Below are 23,785 nucleotides of genomic sequence, written 5' to 3'. Positions count from 1 at the left end.
TGATATGCTTAGATACAGCACTCTGTGAACAGCCAATGTCTTTTGCAATGACTTTTTGTGGTTTACCTCCCTTATGGAGAATGCCAGTGGCTGCTGCTGGGCAACTGTCATCAATCTTGTTGCATGATTATGTGGCTGTAACGTAGCATTTTTGTACAAAAAAATCCAAATTAACTGAGACAAACCTTTGTATTATGCACCGCTGATACATGTGAGATTGATTTTCAGAGAGTAATATGACTTATTTCATGTGATGCTGTGAAATATGTTTCCTTAGTCGGTCATCAGTAACTTCTGATGGAAACTGTTTCACTTTATACACATGCAGGAGCCCCTTTGGCTGTGGCAATTTAAATGTGAATTGCTCTTCTGGCAGGTTGAAATCTTTCTCACCCCTTCAGGTTGTTTAATCAGGAGAACTGGCGAGGTAAATGAGAAGTGGGGCTGGAGCTGCAGCGGTTTGATGAGCTGTCCAGATGCTGAAAGCGCAGCGCGCAGCCTCTCCGTCCCCCTTCAGGAGCTAGTTACTGATCGGCACGGATGTTCTTTTCAAAAATGGTGATAATCAGATTTTACGGAGAATCGCGCATTGACGTTAACTCAGGAAGAGCGTTTTTAGTCTCAGGAAAGTCTCCTGCCTGTTTTAATTAACGCGGTGCTCTCGAAAGCTGATGAAAAAATTTCACCTGTTCTGAACCGACAGAGGGTTTAGTCAGTCCGTTATTTGTTTTCTTTGAGAGCCCCCTTCCAACTAATTTAGACCAGAAACACGATCAGTTCGCAATCAATCAGAGCCAGCCACGGCGCTGCGTGTATGGCCACAGCTGGAGAATGCAGACAGGAGGGGTGGAGTTCACTGCATTTACTTTTCAAAGCGCCTCCGTCTCAGACGGAAGGAGCTCATTCTGCGGAGTTTGAACTGGGTCCGGCCATTTGATCCCAGGTTGCTGTAAGTCGGTCGCCTCGCTGCCGCCGTTTCTGCTGCCTCTATTAAACTTTCTATGCTGTTGCCCGTCCGGCGGACCGCATCCAGGAGGTCTGTCTTGACCGCGCTTGCTCAGCTGCCGCGCTCCGGTTCTCCGCCCTCGGCTCTTCAGGTCCAGCAGGACTCACTCACACGGCCACAGGAGCTGGCCAGGCTCTCCCGCACGCATGGAGGGGGACGTTACGGACACGGTGGAGGCCACGGCGACGGTCTGTGACTTCGACCCCATGAGTGGAAGCATCCCTGCCACCAAAGTGGAGATCACCGTGTCCTGCAGGTGAGCTTTGGTGGTGCTGTGTGTGTTTGTGCGCTTGGAAAGCCGCGCGTTATGGTTATAGTACGCTGGACAGTGTCGTCGGATAGTTGTAATAAATGTGTTGCAGACGCTATTACTTTATGACAAATTTCGATAAAAATAATAACGTTCCAGATTTTGTATCTGAAGAAATCTACAAAAAAATAAATAATTAGTATTATGACTGTGTAGGTAAAGCACGGCCAGATGCGCATGCATATAAAGTAATTCACCAAATAATGGAGATTTGATCAGCTTTGGAGCAATAATAATAAAACACAACAGCAAAAAACAAAACAAAAAACAATCCACCCATGTTCACATTTAGTAAAACCACGCAAATCGTTTTGACTAAACTTTTACTTAATGCTTTGCATAAAAATCCTCCAGACAATCTCTCGGGTGTCTGTTTGATTCACCGTTAGTTTAAAACTGATTTGTGAAATGCTTTCGCGCGCGCCTTGTCGCGTGCCAGGCGCGCAAAAAACAACCATCCACGAGTTTCTCCAGCATACCGGAGAGGTTTCCCCCTTTTAAGGCAGTCATGCGTGAGACAGTGCCAAAGCAGGTTGTCACAAAGACGTGCAGAGATGCGCCATCCATTGTATCCTCATAAAATCGCAAAAAAAGGGAGAACAAACCCTGCGAAGTCTCTCTTGGATAGGGTGGGGCTGCAGGTGGAAGCTCTTAATGCATATGCTTATTGGTGCTCTGAGACAACATCTAAACGACGTGTAATGTGAGCTAATGTTTCACAAGGAACACTGATATTAGTGGCTCTGCAGTGCTTCTACAGCTGTGCGGCGTTTATCCCTGATCCACAATGTTCAGCTCTCTGAATCTCCTTGCTGCGCAAAGTGTAACTGCTATGCAAATGAAGAAGGGACAACCACAGGCGAGGGATTCATCAACCAAACACAAAGCAGAATGTGATACTCTGTTATTGTTTGCATATTATTCACCCAGTTGGGAAAAAGATTGTTTCTATGAAACCAGATGTAGAAAAAGATTATAAAAAGATTATATATATATATATATATATATATATATATATATATATATATATATATATATATATATATATATTTTTTTTTTTTTTTTCTTTTCTTTTTTGTTTACCTTACTAGGTGTTTATTGTGGAAAAAGCTTTGGCTGCATGATGAAAATTTCTCTGGCACTGCGCCACATGCCACCCAAAAATCAATCTCTCAAATGTTATCATGCTTCCTCTGACTAGATGCATAGATACTGTTTTAGAATGGCCCAGTCAGAGTCCAGGCTTAAATCTGATAGAAAATCTATGATGGGAGCTAAATATGATGGCAAGCACGCAATCCAGCCTCAAAGACTTGGAACTCCTCACCAAACATAAATCGTCCAAATACCAGTGGAAACAAGCAAAAAGATGATCAGCGATTAGATTAAGAGGTTTAGTGCTGTGATGCCAAGAAAGATGTTTCCATTGATTATTGAGAAGAGTAAAATAACTGTTAACATACCACTTTGATAAAGTCCCAATAAAAACTGATAACTAATTGTAATGAGAGATTTTAGTCTTAGTTCTCGTCAGAAACAAACTTATCAATCAAAACAATCTAAACTCTATGTTCCCCAAGGGGTTGAATAATTTTGAGTTTACCTGTATACAACCAATTAAAAGACTCCTGAAACTCTGTTCTGGTCTTGGTGTGTCATTCCAGCATTATTAGTGATCTCAAACTTCCACCCCTTCAAAAACTCTCCATGGATGCTGCCGTTTCCCCCCTCAGACTATGAGCCAGGAGCGGTGTTGTTGGCCTGAAGCTCTGCTGTTTTGTAATCAGTAATTTCCTTCCAAACCAAAAACGTCCTCCTGGACCTTGTTCGCTGGAGAGGAAAACGAGTCCCCCTTTTCGCCGGGTCCTGAAACGCTGCCTGCCGAAGACAAAGACTTCAAGTTCTGCATGTTCTGTTTTGTGACTTGGGCACATTGCTACAGTCCCTCCTACGACTGCGTCAAGGATCGAGATTTGTGCAGACAGCTGAGGAGCTGAACACATGAAGTACAAAGCCATCAACTTAGCAGGAAGTCTGTGTTCGGTCTTTCCCTGGAAGCATAGAGAAACAATGGGTATTACGGGTATTATGAGTGAGAGAGGAACAGGCTCCACCACCCTGTGTAATTGATTTAGTAAGCCTGAAAGCTCTGAGATTGCAGAGCACATGGAATTGAACCGTGCCGCGTTGCCCTCCAGGCGCTCTCATAGCCCTCTGCTGATATTGCAGCAAGCACCCCCCGACAAACTAGAGGGGCCGAAACAGGCAGGCGCTTATCAAAACAAGTGCATAGCACCGCGATAGCACATTGTTCCCCGTCTATGCCTCTGATTGGTTTTGGTTGCAGGTCAGCCAGTGAGCCGTACCTCAAGTGTCAGCTCAAGCTCAAGCCTGCTGATAAGATGGCTCTTCACACTCAAGCTGCCCCTCTTCCTACTTCTGTCTCACCAGTGAATCCAGTTTAGCGGGTCAGGGCCAGCGGTCCCTTGGCGCCTGACCCCGCTTCTAAAGTGGCACTAAGGAGTGTGTTCATTTGTTAATATTTAAGCAGCTTTAATGAATGTTTTATAAGTTCTCCGTGCGGTTTGCCACACGATGTTTATGAGTAAAGCAGTAAATTTGAGTCCTACTGAATTGAAGAATGCGCCCTTTCTATATCTCAGCTTACCAGACCGTCTCAGAGTTCCCAATGCACATCGCTCCAGGGAAACTGGGGCTTTGCTTTAGCTCTGCTGCTCCACTGTGAAGCACCCTTTTAGCTATGAATGTTACTAAAATGGTGCCAGAGCCTAATTTAAGGGAAAATATTTTCTTTCTCCGCCTCACTTTAGCTGGTTAGACGACACATATACGTGCATAATGTTTCTAATGGTCGAACATTTAAACCAGACTGAAGGAGGGGCGTTAAGACAATAAGCCCGAATGTTCAGACTCTGCTTTTTGTTTTATCACAACAATGTTAGGCGAGGATGATGCATCTTGCATTTGTTTCATTTTTTTCACATTATGGGTAGAAAATATCTTAATAATTAAATAAAACATTAGGGGACATTGCATAAGGATATTTATTTCACTTAAACCGGACCACCAAGCACCAGGGCCACAGCCTGACACATTTAGCAGTTTGTCTGCTTAAGGGTATTAAAAGAAAAACCAGTACGCTGTTGAACGATACAGAACCTTAGGCGGAGCTCAGCCTCCCACCTGAAATCATGAACATGGAACTTCATCAGCGACCCCCGGCCATTTCCAATTTCACAGAGATGAAGACACCGCATCTTGATCTGTGCCGTATTGCTGGAGCTCCCTTCAGCCACTGAATTTGTGCAAAGGTTGGTTAGTGTGGCGTTGCGTCAAATCGCCGCCTTCCAAAGAGGAGGTTTGGATCCACATTAACTCCGCCAGGCCAGTCTGCGCTCCTGAGGGATTTATTACCTGCTGAAACACACGGAGAGATCACACGAATGCCTGCGCCCTGAAACAGAGCTCCGCAGCCACATAAGGCCACTGATTGCTGTTTCCCGGTTTCTAACGAGAGCTCGTGGCTTGCTTCTTGATCTCTACCTGAAGCAATCCTTGTTCCAGACGTGGGCCGAGCTAATGAAATCAGCAGGATGATTAGAATATCCGGCATCGCTGCTCAAACGAAACTATTTGAAAGGCAATACCAAGGAAATTCTTAATTTCCTTTGAACCATTTTGATTCATTATCACAATAATAAACGTTAATGTGTTTTATTTGGGATTACATGTGTACAGTCCCTCTGAGTCCAAACATTGTAGAACCACCTTTTCCACTGCATTTATGACTTTAAGTCTTTTGGGTTATGTCTCCAACAGCTTTGCAGCTTGTCAGTAGACTAAGATTTCTGCCCATTCGTCTTTACAAAATGGCTCAGCTCAGTCAGATTGGGTGGAGAGTGTATTTAAGTCTTGCCACTGATTCTCAATCGGATCTATGTCTGGATTTTTACTGCGCAACTTTAACATGAACATGCATGTTCATGATTGTCATATATATACATCCCCACAGCATGATGCTGCCATCAGATAGGTTTCAGAGTGATGTGCAGTGATAGTTTACTACCACACATGGTGTTTTGCATGTAGGCTGGAAAGCTGAGTATTGATGGCATTTTACCAGAGCACATTATTTCACATGGTTGCTGTGTCCCCTACAGGGCTTGAGGCAAACTGCAAACAGGAATTAATATGTTTTTGTTTTGTCTTGCTCATTTTGCGTGACTTCTTCTCTGCTTAATTCTTTTCTTTGCTCAATGAGATGTTCAAAGCATTGTTTCATAATGAGGCTCTTCTCCATAACCTTATCTCTGGTCAGAGATGAAGTACTTCTCAGTCTTGATGATGCTGTTTGTTCAATAATGTTCTGTAATGGACAAGCTGTATTTATTGTGAGATTGTGCACTTTGCCTAGTAGGTGACATCTGAAGGCAACAGGTTGCACTGGATTTTATTTAGGGGTATGAGATTCAAAGGGACAGAATACAATTCTCTGATTTTCATTTGCAAAACTTTTTTTGAACCACGTGTCGTTTTTGTTTGCACTTCTCAATTTTGCACCACTTTGTGTTGGTCTATCACACAAAATCCCAATAAAGTAGATTGACATTGCTGGATGTGATGGAATAAAGACGTGGAAACAGTTCAAAGAGTATTAGTTAATTTGCAAGCTGTGTTATAAATGCATCCTTTATCTGAATGTGCTGATTCAGATTTAAACTCACTGTTTTTTAAGGATAAAGATTGTTGTTCTAATTGAGTCTCAGTTTCCCCCAGAGCTGTTTTTTTCTGGTTCAAAAATCCTTTTATTTCCCACCCCTGGAGACAGATTGTTTGAGTTAAACTAGTTTAGATTGTGCAAGATTATAAAATATTAATGAGGCCTCTTGAAGAAAGAGAGAAGTTTAAATTTTCTGACTGACCTGGGGCAAGCTGCTGGATTTTCTCCTACAGGGCCGGTTGTGTTTGTGATTCCTTTGACACATCTGTTAGGGGGTGTTGATCAGACCCTGTGAGACACAAGAGTGTCAAAAAGGAGCAATTTCTTTTTTTTTTTCCAATTTATGGGGGTGTTATAATTTAAACAGGCTAGTCTCGGAGGCCAGTGAAGCGTATAATTATACATGCAATCATGACACAGTGAAAATGAGTTTGGATCCCAAACGCTGGCTTTCTGGTGGTGTCAGTGTTATTAATAACTTCTTATTCGGGACACATGACAGCACCTGTAGATCCCATGAAAGCACAATTATGGATTGGCAGTACAGAGGTTTAAAACCCTCCCCTTGTTGGCTATCTGATTAAAAAATGTTTGTTTGAAAGGCAGGAAAACTGGCAGGTTGATGTGTGAGAGATCAAAAATATCCCCATGTTGCTCTGAAGCATCAAGCTGAATTGGTGCCTGTTTTCAAGAAAGCCCAGGGGTCAGCAGAGTATGTTAGGAGATTCATGTGTCAGGGCTTGGTGGCAGATTTGCACAAACAGTAGCAGCCATCCTATTCAAGCTTCCACACACCGTTGCATATGCTGAAGGTCTTTCACTTGTTGACAACTTTAGCTGGAGGCCAAAACAAGCTTTGTCAGATAGGAGAGCTCCGTTTGATACATTAGATTGGACATGTTGCCAAAAGGGAGATTTCTGCCCCAGTGGATGAGAATGTGTGTGGAGTGGACCTATAAACAGTTACATTTTATTTTCAGGGTAGGGATTATATTACATATCTTTCAGCGAGTGACTAGAGGCTAGCAAAATGTGAAATGATTCTTGTAGCAATGCACCGCATTGGAGTTGTTTTTCCAAAATGCGGTGGGCTGGTAATTTCTGAGTATTTTTTTTAAACTGACATGAGTATTAAGTGTGTCCCTAGACTAATGGGAACATCTTCATGCCGGTCTCATCCTGATGGCCCAATACACAAATATTAAATACAATGCTTTCAAAACTTACCTCTTTACTGATAAAAAAAAGGAAATTCATTTTCCAGACAATACAGGGAGACTTTGTTCATTAGTTGTAACTAACTGTAAAGGAAATATCTAATACTGCATTTTTAAAGCAACACTTACAGGAGGACTTGGAGTATTTCATTCCTTATATGACTCTGGGGAACCTACAGTGACTGTGTGAAAACACTGTGCTTTTTGTGATGTACAGAACATTGTGATCAATCGTTTTCAAACCTTTCTCACATATAATGTAACATTTATTCTGTAAAATTTAACTACAAAACAAGGACATCTATAAGAAGGAAAACTGTCAAGAAAATGCAGCAATCAGGTGGATGCACACCTGCCAACTTATACTTTATTGACCCTTGTTCTGATCTGTTTTCCACATTTATTCTTCTTGGGTTCACGCCTACCATCGATCTGAATCACCTGAAACAAGGTTCCTCTGTCCTGGTTGGATTTTTCCTGCCGTTTCCACATTTCCGTCCTGTTGCTGACGCACTCATTTGCAGAGAGGTTGCAAATAATCAGAGATAGTTCATACACAGTGATCAGGAGAAGAGTACTCACTACACAATAGAGATAGTGGTAAACAAATGGAAAAAATTGGGACAAGGGCAACATTATGAGAACTGGATGTTTTTCTTAAAAATGGTGCAAAACAAAAAGGCAGAAACCGACCACAGAGGCTACCAATAGTATGGAAGAGGCTGTACGAATTTCCAACAAGTATGCATTGCATATTAAATAAAAAAATGAAATAACAACCTCTTGTATTCTCAATATATAAGTCTACCCCCCCCCCCAAAAAAAAAAAAAACCAAAACAGAACAACAACAACAAACAAACAAACAAACACCCAGGACCTTATGGACGAATGTGTTATGGTTTGTTGAAACTAAACTCAGAGATTTGGGTATTAAAGGTATGATTAACAGCACAAAAAGGCCTGAGCTTTGCTAAAAGAAATTCCTTTGCCCACTGTGGAAGGCGGTGGTGGCAGCATTATGAAAGGCTTTATCACTTCTGATGAATCTCAGGTTGTTTTCAAGGCGGATTATGAATAGTTCCAAATACCGGTCCCATTTAATCCAACACTGGGTTGAAATAAGGCATCAGAAAACTTGAGATTTTTTTTACAGTTACAGGGAGCCCAAGCATACATCCAAACATAAAAAAGTAATGAATCCATGACAGGAAAAAAAAATTAACAAGTCAACCCAGAGTCTAGAACTAAATCTGTGGAGTCACCTAAGAAAACTGTGGACCAGATGTCCTCACAGTCTGGCAGATTAGGAGCTTTTTATTTTTGAGGAGGAGTGGGCAAATATTGCCATGTCAAGATGTAGTTTGGGTGATAAACTCTGACTAAAGAAGACTGAATGCTGAAAATAAACCAAAAGGCACATTCACAAAGTATTGGTTTATAGGTATGTAAGCTCATACAATCAGTAAAGAGATTTGTTTATTCTTCAATTAAATTATAGGGCATGCATTTTGTATTAAATGCAGAAAACATTTTTAAATTGATTATGGTGGTATTGTGAACCTGGCATATTAACAGGGGTGTCTACACCTTTGAGAGCCACTGATCCAGTCTGATTTCTGGCTTGTCTAAAAGCTTGAGCTTTTATTATTTTTATTTTTATGCTTTCATTGGAACCTGAAAGAACAGTTGCCATCTTGAGTTTTGAAGGCTGCAGTGACATACAGTGGTTACATTTGGCCAGGACACTGTCACTTTTTAAGATAGGTCCTCACTTACCTGTCACTCACGGTGGCTACATTATTAAATATGGATGGGAAGACTGTAAAATATTTGAGACTGATGAGATAAATTCGCTGCTGGGCTGCAGAGATAATTTCCTGTCCCTGAAAACATACAGGAGCTTTATGCTTTTTACAGAAGCAATTTGTTGGACAAAGCTTTCCAAAAAATGTATTGGCCTTGGTTTAAAGTGGTCATTTGATGAGCTGCAGCATTCAAGAATTGGCATCAGCCGGTACGAGATTCACATGGTTCACAATCTTGTTGTAAAAATACCTCCGTTATTTTGTATCACAGTATTTCCACAAAACCTTAAAGTTACACATTTCTAAAATGGTCCTATTGCTTTTTCTTTAAATAAAAAAGCCTAAAATTGCTGCTAAATCAATATACCATATTGCCTCATACAAATTTCTCTTATATAGGAAATTTTTGACCAATCTGTATAATCTGATTGAATTTGACTTTGTAGAGTGCCTTGAGATGACGTGTTTCATGAATTGGCGCTATATAAATAAAATTGAATTGAATTGATTAGAATCAAAAATATAACAATGCTGAGTTTGAGATTTATTATTTATTAGTATTTTGATTTTGATACAGATACTGGAACAGAAAACAACATGATAAAGTTTTAGCGATTTTCGAGGGATATATATATATATATATATATATATATATATATATATATATATATATATATGTGTGTGTGTGTGTGTGTGTGTGTGTGTGTGTGTGTGTGTTAGAGAAGTTTCTTGGGGCTCCAATGCAATGACTTTAAAAATAGTGTTACTTCAGTAAGATTGGTTGATTTAACTCCATTACCTTTCAGACGCTCACAGTTTGCCTTTCAGATTCGCAGCACCTGTAAGCGAGGGAAAAATATAGTGAGTAGTGAGATCCTTTCAGCTGGCTGTGCAGCAGCGGGTGGGGAGGGGAGGGGCGTCGCTGCATTACTCAATGCTCCATACAGCCGGAGGAAATGCTGGTCAACCCAGCCCTTCATGTGGCATGTCTCTGAAGACTAAACTGTAGGAAGTGGATATTGAAAACTGAATGACTTTTAAAACCACACATTTCTGAAAGCTTGGTGTACGTACAGAGGTAACCAGCTCATGCCTGTTCAGTGGTTTTACTCACTAACACAACTTTGACTTAATTGTTTTTTTTTTTTTTTTTTTACACTTTATTGTTGTTGGAAGGAAAAACAGTTTTGAGTAATGAGTCTGCAGCTAAGAAAATTAGTGCTTTAAAAGGCACAGCTTGATTGTGGAAACTTAAAGATATTTCCTTCACAGTTTTGAGTCTGGAATACCTGCAGATCTCTGGTATGAGCATTTGCCTCTTTGATCTTCTCAGAATGTGCAGCAAGCTGAGATAAAGCTGGTCTTCATTTAAAGTTTCAATTAATGTAAATGAGAAATGCCATATCAACTCATTTGAGTCCAGTTACAAAAATCTTGTTACAATTTATTTTAAGCAGCAGATCCTTTGTGTAAAGCAGAATCCTGCATAATCTATTTTGTTAAGAAAGGGCCTACAAAATGTATTAAAAGCTCAGTTCATATCAGCACGAGTTTTTCTTACAGTGGACTTGATTAAGCATAATGTTCATCAATTTACATCAGTTCAGTCTGACAGCAGTATGTGAAACTGCCACGAAGACAGAATCTTCTAATTTGTAACCAGAGGCATACTTTGTCTTTTTAAAGGACTAAAGACGTTTTGTGAAGTCTTGACAGCCGTAGAATAGAGTACAGTCAAATAACTGGTTGTCTAAAGCGTGGGCAAGGTTTGGTGGTGGCACTTTGAATGCGGCGCTCAGGATATGACACCAGACTCAGACTTGTGATGGTTAAAAGCATTCACACATTAAACATGATATGGAGAAGGTTAGGAAATAATCAGGACTGGGCTTGAAACAGATGCTGTAACTCATGATGACTGTCCGCTGGGCTGTGCACACAAAATGTGTTATTGCATGAACTGACCGTTGCTTTAAAACCCGTGAACTGTGGCATTTATACTTGATAGCATGAAACAAAGGTGAACTGTCATATCCTTATGTTTCTGTTTTCTTTTTGAGCAAGTTATATAGGCCTGTTAGCTATAAATGATTAATGTCGTCGTGCAAAAACTAAGCGGATTCCATCTTTAGCACAATATATATTTACAAAGATGGATCTGCATGCTCTATTATTTTCAGGGCATGGAAAATGTTTCAAATCTATTAAAAGTATGTCATGCACCATAAAATATACCTTTGTTTCTTCGGAAGGAATTAAATAATGAGAGGAAATAGCTTTAAATTCAAAGAAGAGTTGGTGCAGAGTGCTTTACTAAGGTTATAATTTCACGGTGCTTTTTCCTCAGTTTTCTCTCCTCCAGACTTGTCACTATATGCAATTAGCAGTAATATTATTCTTAGGTCAGACATTAGTTCCACGCCAAAAGCCGGTCTGAAACAGAGAAGTCACCGTATGTCTTCATACTCATTTATTATAACTAGCAGAGCAGCTGGTTTATGACGGAGTTTCTGTCGCTGCCCGTGAGATGGCTGCCCAGGGAACACTCTGCTGCAGGTATCGGCACTTCCGAGAGATCTCTGGTTAAATCTGAATAATTTAACAGATGGAGAAGTAGAAGACACCTGCTTCCTTCCCAGTGAAAGTTATTGGCGTTCTGCAAATACAAAAAAAAAAAAAAAAAAAAGCCAAACGTCTTTAAAGTTTGATGAAAGTGCCATTTTTGTTCTACACAAAAATACAGCATTAATCTGTATCTGAGGGTGACGCCATCCGGGGATTTAGGCATACGATACAAGCACAGATAATCCACTCATAAAACACACTCGTACATCAGAGTTTATCAGGTCCTTTGATTTATTAGCTTTAATCTCAGAGGTGGTGCTTCTTACAGCATCTCATGAGGTTGTCTGCATCATGTGTTGCTGATATTTTTAGCTTTCAAGAGTTCCCCCGAGGAAAACAGGATGCTTCTGTCTATATAATGGGATTTTTATTACTTGTAAAGGGGTTGGTCAGCTTCTGCAGAAGCTTATACGTCCCCTGTTTGCTTTTTCGAGCGTTGGCCTCTAAGAACTGCTTAAGGATATATTAGACAAAAAAGAGGACCTATTGACCTTGTGAAGCTTGAATGAATGGATAATGTGTGTCCTCAGTCAACGAAGAGACGGCCTAAGGGCAGGAGAGTAAGTGAAGAGCCAGAGTAAACCTCGAATTGCAAACCATCCATTTCCTTTTCTTCTTTTTGTTTCCATTTAAAAACCAATAAGGTTTTTAAATGGAAACAAAATACCCGCAACAAGGGTTGAGGTAATTGAAAAGCCATATTAAACCACACATTTACCACAACTCTCCCATGTGTTATATGTAATTTCTTCTGTTTGTTTAAGAAGGAGAATAATTTGTTTCCATCCCAGCCGATGTCACAAAAGCCTTTCTCAATTTTTAATCACTCTCGACACACACTTCGAAAAGCCTGTAAGATGTAAGAGTGCTTGCATAATTTATATTATGCTGTATAATTTACAAATAATGCCTTGTTGTCTTTAGTTAATATGTAATATGTTCTTGAAGCTGCTGCAGTGGTATAAAGCCCTAGCAATCGGTAACACAGCAACCTTGACATTTAAAGGCACAAGCGGATAAGGTTCGTAAACAAAATTCAATTCCATTTATTATTTTATTCAAGCTGCATTATCTCACACTGGACTTTTTTAAAGTTTACCTTTTAGATAAATACACAAATTTATTGGAGAAATGTTTTTCTTCTTTTTGTTGTTTTCACAAAATTATCACTGGTAGTGCAGATACTGACGCCAGCATCAATTAATATGAAATAAATCACAGAATATATATTTTTTTAAATCTATCCTTTCCGTTTTAGGTTGATGAGACCATAAAAGTGCTTTTCATTTGTAATACCTCATTTCTGACTTGTGCCTCTTCTGTATGTGTTACTGACTCGTATATGTATCGGATATTTTTCAAAGTGCATGCAGTCTAAGCGGTCATGCCAAATTTGATCCACATTTTACGTCACTGTCCTGGCTCTCACTAAACATCAACAGAGACTTTTCAGTAGCAGTTATGGCTCCAAAAACAGCTGTGCTTTTTTTCTCATCTTTCTTCGTCTTGTTATGATGTGGTCTTAATATTATTGGCTCCCATTGCTCAACAATTTCATAATAACACGGAGACACTGGTATCCACTATTAATCTTTTTTGAAACAAAGCTTTACTGAACACTTACAGTAACAATTACACCCACCATTACTTCCGTAAACAGCAGCTGTTGCATGACAGGTCGCTTTGGGGGTCTTGAACCGTTTAGACTGAAGTCTGATGGCAGTTTAATCAGTGCTGTGAACAACCATGCAAAAAAAATAAATCAAAATTGAGCATCAATATTTGCAGTGTGCCTGTACCCAAAGAGATGATGGCAAGACTTTTCTGAAATCAACATGTTTACACCCATTGACAGCCATTCTTTGCACTAGTTGAGTTAGTCTGCACTATTTAAATATATATTTAAATATCAAGGTCTTTATTAGTCGTTCTTTGAGAATCATTTGTGTTTTATAGAATAAAAATAAATAGTCACTGGTCTGTGATATCCAGCACCCTGGTATGCAGTCTGCTTTTCTAAACATTCGTTAAAGACCGGGTCAAAGCTCATTGAATTCTAGCCGGTACTGTGATAGTAGGCTCCCTTTGCAATAATTCCTGTTGTGACATTTCCTTACTACTAGATACATTCATAGGATAAATATTGGGATGACATATGGTCATGAAGGCAACTGGATGACTCCAGGCAATATACTGTGGGTAAAACAAAACTGTTTGCAGTGGTCTTTTAGGTTTTTTTCGTCCAGAGATGTGAGGTGTGAACCCAAAATTCAGCCAAACACAGAGTTACATTAAAAAGGGTTTATTGGAAATGTTCTATGGTGACAGACCAGGAGTTGCAGGCAGAACCAAACTGAAAACACCAGTGTGGCAGAGCACAAGTGAGGTGATGAGACGATCTGGCAGTGAGTGGGTGAGTGAGGTAGGTTTATGAAGGCTGAGGAACAAGTGAGCAGAGTAGAAACTGATTAGTGGCAGCAGGTGGAGCTGGTCCGGGCTGATGACCGGTGACTGAGGAGACTGAGCTGATTGGGTGACAGGCTGAATCTTCATGTCCAAAACAAACCAACAAAAACCTAAATCATGACAAGAACATGTCATTATCGTAAGACAGGTGTGTGCTGGTCATCATAAGTCAGAAAACTGAAACAAGAAAATGTTCCTACCTTAAATGTCTCACACTTACTACATGGGCAGTAATGAAACAAATACATAAACTGTAACAATAACAAAAAGGGCACGTATGTCTTGCCAACACACACAGGAGAATGGAAAAGGAGATACAAAAATAAACATTTCAAAGCTCACTGCAGCAAGTTTTCTCAGTTCATAAATCTGCTACTGCAATGAAAAGTGAACTGACTTTAAGACTTTTTGCACTTGTTCAGCAGGGGTGCCAATAAGCGTGGAGGGTGCTTTAAGTGTTAAACTCTTCATCCATCTGTTAGAACTGAACAAGCCATTCAGATCAGATGGGAAATGGCATTGAGGACCATAGAAGTCCAGCGGCCTTCAGTTTAAGCTTGTAGAGATAATTAAGCTGATTAAGAAATTCCCTAAAAGTATTTTTTCCCCTGTATTGGATAAATTGTTTTTCTGTCTGAAGTGAAGTTAATTTTAATTATTTGTTTGTTCGACAAGTGATTACACAGGGAGCTAACGTCATATTGAGTGCACAAGTTAATAGAAGAGCTTCATGAATTCAGAGTTTTAGTAGACTCTGTAAAATTCAGGAGTGATGGAACCAATTGAATAACTTCATGAATCTACAATGAGGTTGTCCTGCTGATGACAAGAGTGGCATGGCCTGAAAGAAGTTTTGCAAATGAAATGCACTGGGAATGAAAAGTTACTGTATCTAATTATGTTTGTCCTACTTTCAATGAACTTAATCTCCATCAACAAACGTCTTGTGTAGCTTTGAGGATAATGATCCTTTCTTATTCCACCGGGGACTCTTCAGAGGAAGTAGTCAACTTTTGAAATATGCTGCCTTACTTTAGTGAAAATAGATTATCTGGGATGTCAACACCCATTGTGAGGCTCAAACATTGCCACTCTGGACATGTGCACAAACGGATGCTCGATTTAAATTGCACAGCTGTACGTAATAATTTATTGTTGCTTCATGGGATAAGGTGTTGAATATGACCATGCATAGGTGCATGACGATCTAATTGGATGTCATGTTTTCCTGCTCTCTCTCTTTCTAAGTGATGCACCCTCTGCTTTGGGAGATGGGCTAAAGAGAGAGCTAATTGGTTGGAACTAATGAACATCACTCAAGACCCCAGGTGGCTCCTAAAAAAGCATCAAGTCACGGATAGTTTTGTTATCTCCACTGATATCTACTGTGACGATTTTCCAACGGTTGTCAAGTCAGCCCAAAGCTAACATCCAACAACATTTCATCTGTCCCATCTTTCCTATACCCCTTAGTCAGGAGATCTTATGTCCAGAAACACAAACTCACATGTACATGCTTGGATTTGGCCCTAAACTCTCATCTATATTCATTGAAATCCTGCTGTCGCCTGAAGGGACAAGGGTTATTTTTTTCAGCTGCTGTACATTCAGTTTATTCATATCCAATGCTCACTAGCAATTACCTATACTAAGACATATCTATATGCTTTTGTATTATTATACATGGAATGGGAATCACTGAAATCACAGGGGAAAAGTCTCTGGTTTACAATGTTAAATGAAATGATAGATTATAAAACAGTTTTGTGCTGAAAAACTTGTGCCTGCAGTAATTTTTCAGTCACATCAGAATATAGCCTTGTTAATTGGGGCAACTGATCATTTTCTACCTTGCCGTCTTTCTTTCTATCTATCTATCTATCTATCTATCTATCTATCTATCTATCTATCTATCTATCTATCTATCTATCTATCTATCTATCTATCTATCTATCTATCTATCTATCTATCTATATATATATATATATATATATATATATATATATATATATATATATATATATACACACATTTTTTTCTTTTTTAAAAGATGGTGAAAATAAAGGGAGGAATAAAATTGATACAAAATGTTACTGAAGTCCTCCATCATGGTGCTACAATTGGTTCTGGCTGTATTTCCATTTCATTTTTAGTCATTTTGCAGATGCTTTTATTCGAAGTGACTAAGAGTGGAAAAATCTTCAAACTTTGCTCCAGTAAGAAATCCAGGCATGAGTGCTACATTTTCAGGGCGACAGTCAGACAGGTGTTGAAGCAGAAAGTGCAGGTCTATCATGTTAATTTATACAATTTACACATTTATTGACATTTCAAATAATACAATTGTTTTGTCTTTGTTAAATACTAAAATATACTAAGACAGCAGAATTATACTTGTTTTTAGACTAAATCTAAGGTCATTTTAAGGTTTCCAAGCATGGTTTCTTCATGGTAGAGGAACAATACCCAAAATAGATACAGGCATGCTACATGTCTACTGAAACAAAGCTGTTAATCACTATCTAATTTAGTTTTAGTAGGCCAGAAGGAGAATGTCACTTTTAGTTGGAGATTTTAAATGTCACTCTGGTATTTTGAAAAGGATGAGGACAATTAACTTACTTTATGCTCACCAAGCACCGAGTGACTTTTCTCCAATGACAAGAATAGTTCATTATTGCCTTTTATATGCAGAGCAGCTACTGACTAAAGTGGATCGTGTTGTTCAGAGGGATATTCAAAAGTAGATGAAAATCAGTGAAAGCTTGTGGTAGGAAGTGTGTCTGAAGAAGAGGCCTCTCTTATTCCAATCTCTTCTTTTGGTTGTTATCCACAGACTGAAATTACCTTCAAAGCCATGTAAAGCATTCGGTATTGTCTCTGGCTTCCTAGGGTGCATAGCGAGGGGCTTATTTATTAAGTGTGTATCATATTGTTTGGATGGTGCATTCAATCTCTTTGTGTTGTTTTTGTGGAGTTTTTTCTGCTTTTTGCCTTTGGGGAAGTGCCTTTAGATCACGGAGAAGTTTCCCAAGCTTTGTTGCAGTCGGATACTCCAGCAGGGAACCTGATGACATAATTTAGGCAGACATTTAGTCTGTACATAACAAAATAGCAGTATAGCCTTGATTCTAAATAAAATCTATCTATCTATCTATCTATCTATCTATCTATCTATCTATCTATCTATCTATCTATCTATCTATCTATCTATCTATCTATCTATCTATCTATCTATCTATCTATCTATCTATCTATCTATCTATCTATCTATCTATCTATCTATCTATCTATCTATCTATCTATCTTCATGTTCATAGTTCAATGCTAAGCATGAGCTCCAACTGGTTCTTCTCCATTTATTATAGTTTCTCTGAAATAAAGTTTCAAGAAGAAATTGCTGTGTACCAGAATGCTGCAGGTCTCTGCTCATCTATAATGAAATCAAGGTTATGACCTGGGAAGAGTCATGCGCTACCAATATTGTAACAGGGGGACCACACCCCACCACCACCACCACACACTCACATACAGAGCTGCCTCCAAGTCTGCCCTGAGGGAAAATGTTGCTGCTCCTTTCCGCATAAAATATCCAATGTTTAACCCTGAAAAATGCAGGGTACTCGTTGCGTTCTTATCCCCCCCCGAAAACGGTACCGTCAAATGACATCAGGATGAGTTGTGCTCACTTCAAGTTCTCCAAAAGGGTAAACACCCCTCATGAAAGCATTTATACATCACCTGCCTTCCTTGCCCTTCTACAGAAGGTGCAAAAAGCCTCAAAATGCATGAATCTTTTAGTGCAGTAGTTTAATCTGGGGCTGGAAAATTATGAAAAATCCAACCTTCGCTCTGAGTAAATTTATTCAGTCCGGTTGAACATCATCCATGTAAAGAAATAATTGTTTTTTAAACAAAAACACCAGAGACACATCCCTTGATACCTCTACCAATCTGTTCTAAAATAAATGTACCTCCACCATGTTTTTCTTTAACTTTCACTCGCTTTATTTGCTGTCACACAGTGAGCAGAAGGGTGAGGGAGCTAAACAAAAAGAAATAAAAAATCAATGTCAGAGAACTGCAACAAAGTGTGTCTGGTTGGGGTCATGAGGCCTCCAACAACAAAAGATATCTAGGTACTGGTTGCACATGTGACATGTTACGATTATTTTACTTCCACCATCACAAAAATAGGTGGCACAGGGGTTCAGTGGTTAGCGCTCTTGCCTCAACGCAAGAATGTCCCGGGGTTGAGTCCTGGGCTCGGCAGGGGCGTTTCTCGTGGGTTTTGCATGTTCTCCCGTGTCTGCGTAGGTTTCCTCCGGGCGCTCCAGTTTTCCCCACCACTAAAGACATGCTAGTCAGGTCGGCCATTAGAGGCGGCGCGCCCAGTCGCAGAAGCTCAGGCTAACCCTTCATCTGATCTATGGAATTTCATTGTATGAATAATGAAAAATAAAGCATCTTATCTTATCCTACAAACATGCCGTTTCGTACATTTTGCCTGGACTTTAACCGGAACTTGTTCAAAACACTTTCAAGGAGAGATCAAGGTGTTATTTTTACTGTCTTGGAAAAGGACAAACCTGCCCCTCACTTGCCAGGCGAGGTGATCACAGGTCAGCTGACCAGCATAAGGTGGGGCTTTTGCTCCCCCGACAATGCTATCGCTACACTGAGTTCATCAGCCATTATTGTTTTAAAAAGAAAAGTATAGGGAGGTTCCAGGGACCAATTTTTATGCGCAGGGTTGACATCCTGCCAGCTTGTTTTGTCAGAACTGCGAGGCATATTTCTGATTTTACTTATGATTATTGAATAGGCCAGAGGGAGCTTGAAGGCGACTTATCTTTGGAGGTTCATGACAGAAATGTTTCGTGAACGACGCTCAAGATTGAGCATTAGAGCAACAATTACTCTGGGCTGGTTTAGTGTCAAACAAAGGATGAATACATTATGTTGAAAAGTTAGTCATCCTTGCGTATATTAGCAGGATATTAATTTGAAACATAAGGCTAAATCAACAGGCTACATCAAGACATAAATGGTTCCTTAGACACATCATCAACCTTCTTCCATGGCCACATCAGTCCTCAGAATTAAATCCTGTATAAAACAGTAAGGGTGAGCAAAGGGTAGGAGAATCAGGACTCTGGGAAGATTCTGCAGGATGACTTTCTGCAGAGCGGAGTTTGGCTGTAGTTTGGTGAAATGCTGCCTACTTATCTGACACATTTTTAATTTCTTTAACATACATTTTGTGATTAAATTATCAAAATGTTCCCTTTCAAAGTATCTTTCTCTTGAAGACAATGAAACGTTTCACTCTAGTCAGAGAGCGTCTTAAAGGTGAGAAGCAGTATATTGAAGTTAATGGGAAATCCAACAGGAAGGCAGCGCAGAGAATAAGCTTATCGTTTTGTTTCTGTGCATTTTAGTTGTGACAAAGAGCTGGGCTGCAACTGGAGGCTGATTAAAAGCTGTCTGAATATTTCATAGTAATAAAAAAAAAGAGTTTCAACAATCCAGCATAACTATAGCTTAGCATATTACACTTATTATTTGTATGTTAACACTTGTGTAAATTAACTATAGTAAAAAAAAACATGTACACTTTTATAGGTTTTGTTGCATTTTCAAACTCTACTTAGAAGTGTGAAAATTAATTTATCATGAAATTATGTCAAAAGCTAAAGACCAATTAGAAAAGCCAAATTTACAGCACCTACACTTTACACTCTGTCTTTTAATGTGAACATCGAGGCAGCTTTTGTATGTAGCGCACATCTTTGTGTCCTCTGTGTCCTTACGCTCGGCTTTAGTACGCTTATTGGTCTGCACACCTGGAAATGAAATCTCAAGGGCAGTTCTGGTTTATATGAACCAACTGTGATTGTTAATTACTACTATGATTTATTTTCTTGTTCTTTGGTTTGGCATTTTGTTATTAAAATACATTTAAGGAAAAGTTTTTTTATTTTATTTCTGTAAGTAAGGATTCTCACGTCTTTTAGCAGGACTGGTTGGATATTTATGTGTTGTTTTCCTCTCCTGCAGGAATCTTCTGGACAGAGACACTTTCTCCAAATCTGACCCATGTAAGTTATCTTTCACAATAACTAGGTTTCTCTTTCGGATTGAAAATCTTGTGTTGAATGTTTTTCAGTGCAACTTCTTCTACTTTTACAATGCATTACCTTTTATTTTTGCTGAGCTTAAGCCTGATTCAGTTTATTCTGCTGTTTGAAAGTGTTCCTTCAATAACTGCATATCATTTGCACAATAATGTGACAACCTTTCTGTGCTGTGAGCTAAAGTACCATAATGCATGCAGGGTATAAACAGCCGCCCTCTGAATACAAATGGCTATCTTTTGGGGAGAGAAACTGGAAAATGTCATAAAGGCATTTTGTTTTTCACCACTGAATAGAAAATGGAGGAAACGTTTCTCATAAGCCCTTTGTGTAAATACGCTTTGGGAAAAAAAAAAGCATCACACTCATCCCAGTTTTGCTCACGCCTGCAGCTGAACCTGAGGCTGTCAAACAGGTCATGACACTTTCACCTGCATCAGCTTCATTATGAGCGACAAAACAAAGCAGAAATCAGACAAATCCCACCCATTAGGACATAGGTTCTCTGATTGCATAGCTTACAGTGAATCCTGCTCCCCTCCATATAACACACACACACACACACACACACACACACACACACACACACACACACACACACACACACACACACACACACACACACACACACACATATACACACACACACACACACACACGTGGATGTCAGTCAACATTAATCATCATGTCTGGTACTTCATTATGCTGTCAGGGTGTGGCAGGATAATTGATGAGAGATGTCAGCAGAGAAGGAGCAAAAACAAACACTGTTTGTGGATTCATTTGCATTATTGAAACTGTTCAATGACAATTTTTTCCTCTGCTTTTTCTCTCTCTCTCTCTTTCTGTTTTCCCCCTTCTTTTCTCCCACCTTTTCCCCTCTCAGTGGTTGTGTTGTACACCCAGGGCGTGGAGTGCAAACAGTGGCGGGAGGTAAGAGTTCAACAAGACTCAGTCAGCCGATCTTTTCTCTCTTCCATGACAGGCTATTTTCTGTTTACAACCCCCCTCTGTCGCCCCCTCCTCTTTCTCAAGGTAAATACTCTGTGCCAATCATTTGCCATTGATTGACCCTGTGAACGCGGTCAGCACTGACTTAGGTTTTGACTGACTGGCTGACCGACTGACTGATTAAGGTGACAGGTACACGCATCTGTAAAGATTTTCCTCTGTGTCAGTGCCCCCTCGGGCTGTTTGAAACAGGACCTTAATTAGACCACAGAGGCCGATAAATCTAGCAGAGTTTGCAGCCAGACAGAGGGATCCTCGGTAATTATGATGCATACTTATACTCAAAGTTGATGGAAGGACAGAGAATTTGTGGCAAACATGTTTATGTGTTGTTATTTTGACCATCGGCAAAACAAATGCTCTTTGCAAACTTCACAATCGGCATGAAATTATGATTAAAAAATATGCTTCTGGTTCACTTTTCACCCAATGTTCTTTGACTCCTAACACCAGACTGTAACTGTGTTTTTGGTATAAAACACGTTGTTGTGTTCCAGCTGTTCCCAGTAATGCATCTAAAGGCAGAGTTGCATACAGTATCAAGGGTCGAGCTGGTTACACTGCTATAAATTACATCACTGTAGTTTAAAATAGAGGGGAAAACAGCTGTTGTGACTAATTTGTTTGTAAAAAATGGAAAGCAGTATTCATATCTGAAAAGAAAAAGATGTCATTGCAGGTTTTAAAGGTCAGTTTTAATATCCGATATGTGTGTACTGTCTGACACTTCTTCAGTTAGAGTGACGCTAAAAGAAAATAATCCTATAGTTTTATAAAAAATATACTGACTATGTATATTTACTTGATCCTGGAGCAGTTCAATGGCAGTTTTGAGGAGGACTTTGGTTGATAATAACAAAATTAATGGAGTCCTCACAATAAAACAGAACAATCGCATTGGTGTAAAGATAGACTCTATAGTAGTGGGTTAAACAGGTAATGTTATTTATATAAGTGGTGAACAGAATTGGTACAAGAACAGAACCCTGGGGAACATCCTTAAAAAACAGACAAAACGCAGTTAAGCATGTATTTTGGCCAAACCTAAAAATTAGAACTTTAGCCGACCTAGAGAGTCTGGCGATGTCAAAGGCCTTTATTTTATTTTTTTACATCTGTAGAGAGATTCACATTGTGCTGCGGGGCTATTTACAATGCAAAGGTAGTGCAATGTCTAAAGTCTGAATGGTATGAACTTAGATTTAATTACTGCATGGAAGAGATTTCAACGGTCCGTTTACCAGTGATTCAAGAATTTAACACTTATGTTAGCCTCATTCTGGAGGGACTAAGTATAAATATGTTTGAAACATTTGAAGGTAACATTAATTTTGTAACTAAGATGTTGTAACTCACTTTTTTCTCTTTATCTCAACCGTAACAGTAGTTTGTCAAGACAATATAAAATAATTACGTATCAAACACACTAAAACTTATTTTAAACCACTGCAACACCAGCCTCACAATTCACTTAAAGATTGAAATAATTACGAAACAGCAGCAGAAAACAAGCAAACAACATTCGTAAATAAGACATGACTCAATTTACAGAACCTTTGAAGAGAATATTTGTCTGAAGAGAAAAAAAAGAGAGTGACATGGCAGAGAGCATTTATGAAACCATACGTCTAGAGCAGACCTAGCTGTTGAAAGAATATTTCAGCTAAATCTATATGGATGGTCCTCTCAGAGCCATGACCTAAATCTCACAGAGCGTGGAAAGCTTTCACCGAGAAAGCAATGTCTGCTTATGAATGCTGCACTGAAAGTTCCCCAAGTGCTCCCAAACTTCAAATTACAGAAAGGTAAACTAAAGAAATAAATCAGTGTGACTGCTATACTTGCTAACTGGCAATGAGAAACAAAATCATTATTTAATGATGTAGAAAGATCTTGTAGAACTGCAACGCAGAAAGACATGAAAAGACCTTCTGCCGAAGTCAAATTATGGCAGAAAGTACAAAACTACACACTGCAAAACTATAAAACCATAGTTTAAACTATACAGTACAACCACAAATCAGACTTTTTTATTGTATCTTGATTTAACTTACCAATATGATGCTTGTTTAGCATTATATTGTTCAGATTAAATAGATTGTGGCAAACTTAATGAAAGAAAAAAAATTAAACAGTACACATGGCAAGGTGACACATTCACTTTCTTTTGACCACAATTAAAAGACAACCCCTGTGAGTAACATAAGGTTAAACTGCCATTAAAGGTACATCACATCACTACTTTAGTGTTAAACATCTGAAATTGTGAAACAAAAAACTACACAAGAAAGTTGATTATTCTCACACAGCATCCAGTACACTTAAGCAATGTGTGAAAACTGAGAAACTAGTTTTGTTATAATGAAACAAATACACGAAATGCTTTTGGATACTTTTAATTGACTTTTTTTAATCAAACAGAAATTCTTCCATGTCTAGTGTTTCTATGAATGCACGGATGGAGGG

General features: G+C 39.2%; 1 protein-coding gene across 2 annotated transcripts in view; it reads left to right on the top strand.

The window, feature by feature from the left end:
- The first annotated feature begins 493 nt into the window (after positions 1–493).
- Positions 494–23,785, top strand: part of cpne5a (copine Va) — a 124,835-nt gene continuing 101,543 nt past the window's right edge. For both annotated transcript variants that reach the window (XM_012870671.3, XM_012870670.3), the window contains exons 1-3: positions 494–1,262; positions 20,232–20,272; positions 21,195–21,241. In XM_012870671.3, coding sequence (XP_012726125.1) covers positions 1,153–1,262; positions 20,232–20,272; positions 21,195–21,241 — 198 coding nt within the window. In that variant the 5' untranslated portion in view covers positions 494–1,152. The remainder of the gene's footprint in view (positions 1,263–20,231; positions 20,273–21,194; positions 21,242–23,785) is intronic.

Source organism: Fundulus heteroclitus, chromosome 1 (assembly GCF_011125445.2).
Source record: "Fundulus heteroclitus isolate FHET01 chromosome 1, MU-UCD_Fhet_4.1, whole genome shotgun sequence".
In the NCBI taxonomy this organism is placed as follows: Eukaryota; Metazoa; Chordata; class Actinopteri; order Cyprinodontiformes; family Fundulidae; genus Fundulus; species Fundulus heteroclitus.
The sequence above is the reverse complement of the archived record's forward strand: the minus strand, read 5'-3'. Positions and strand labels throughout refer to the sequence as shown.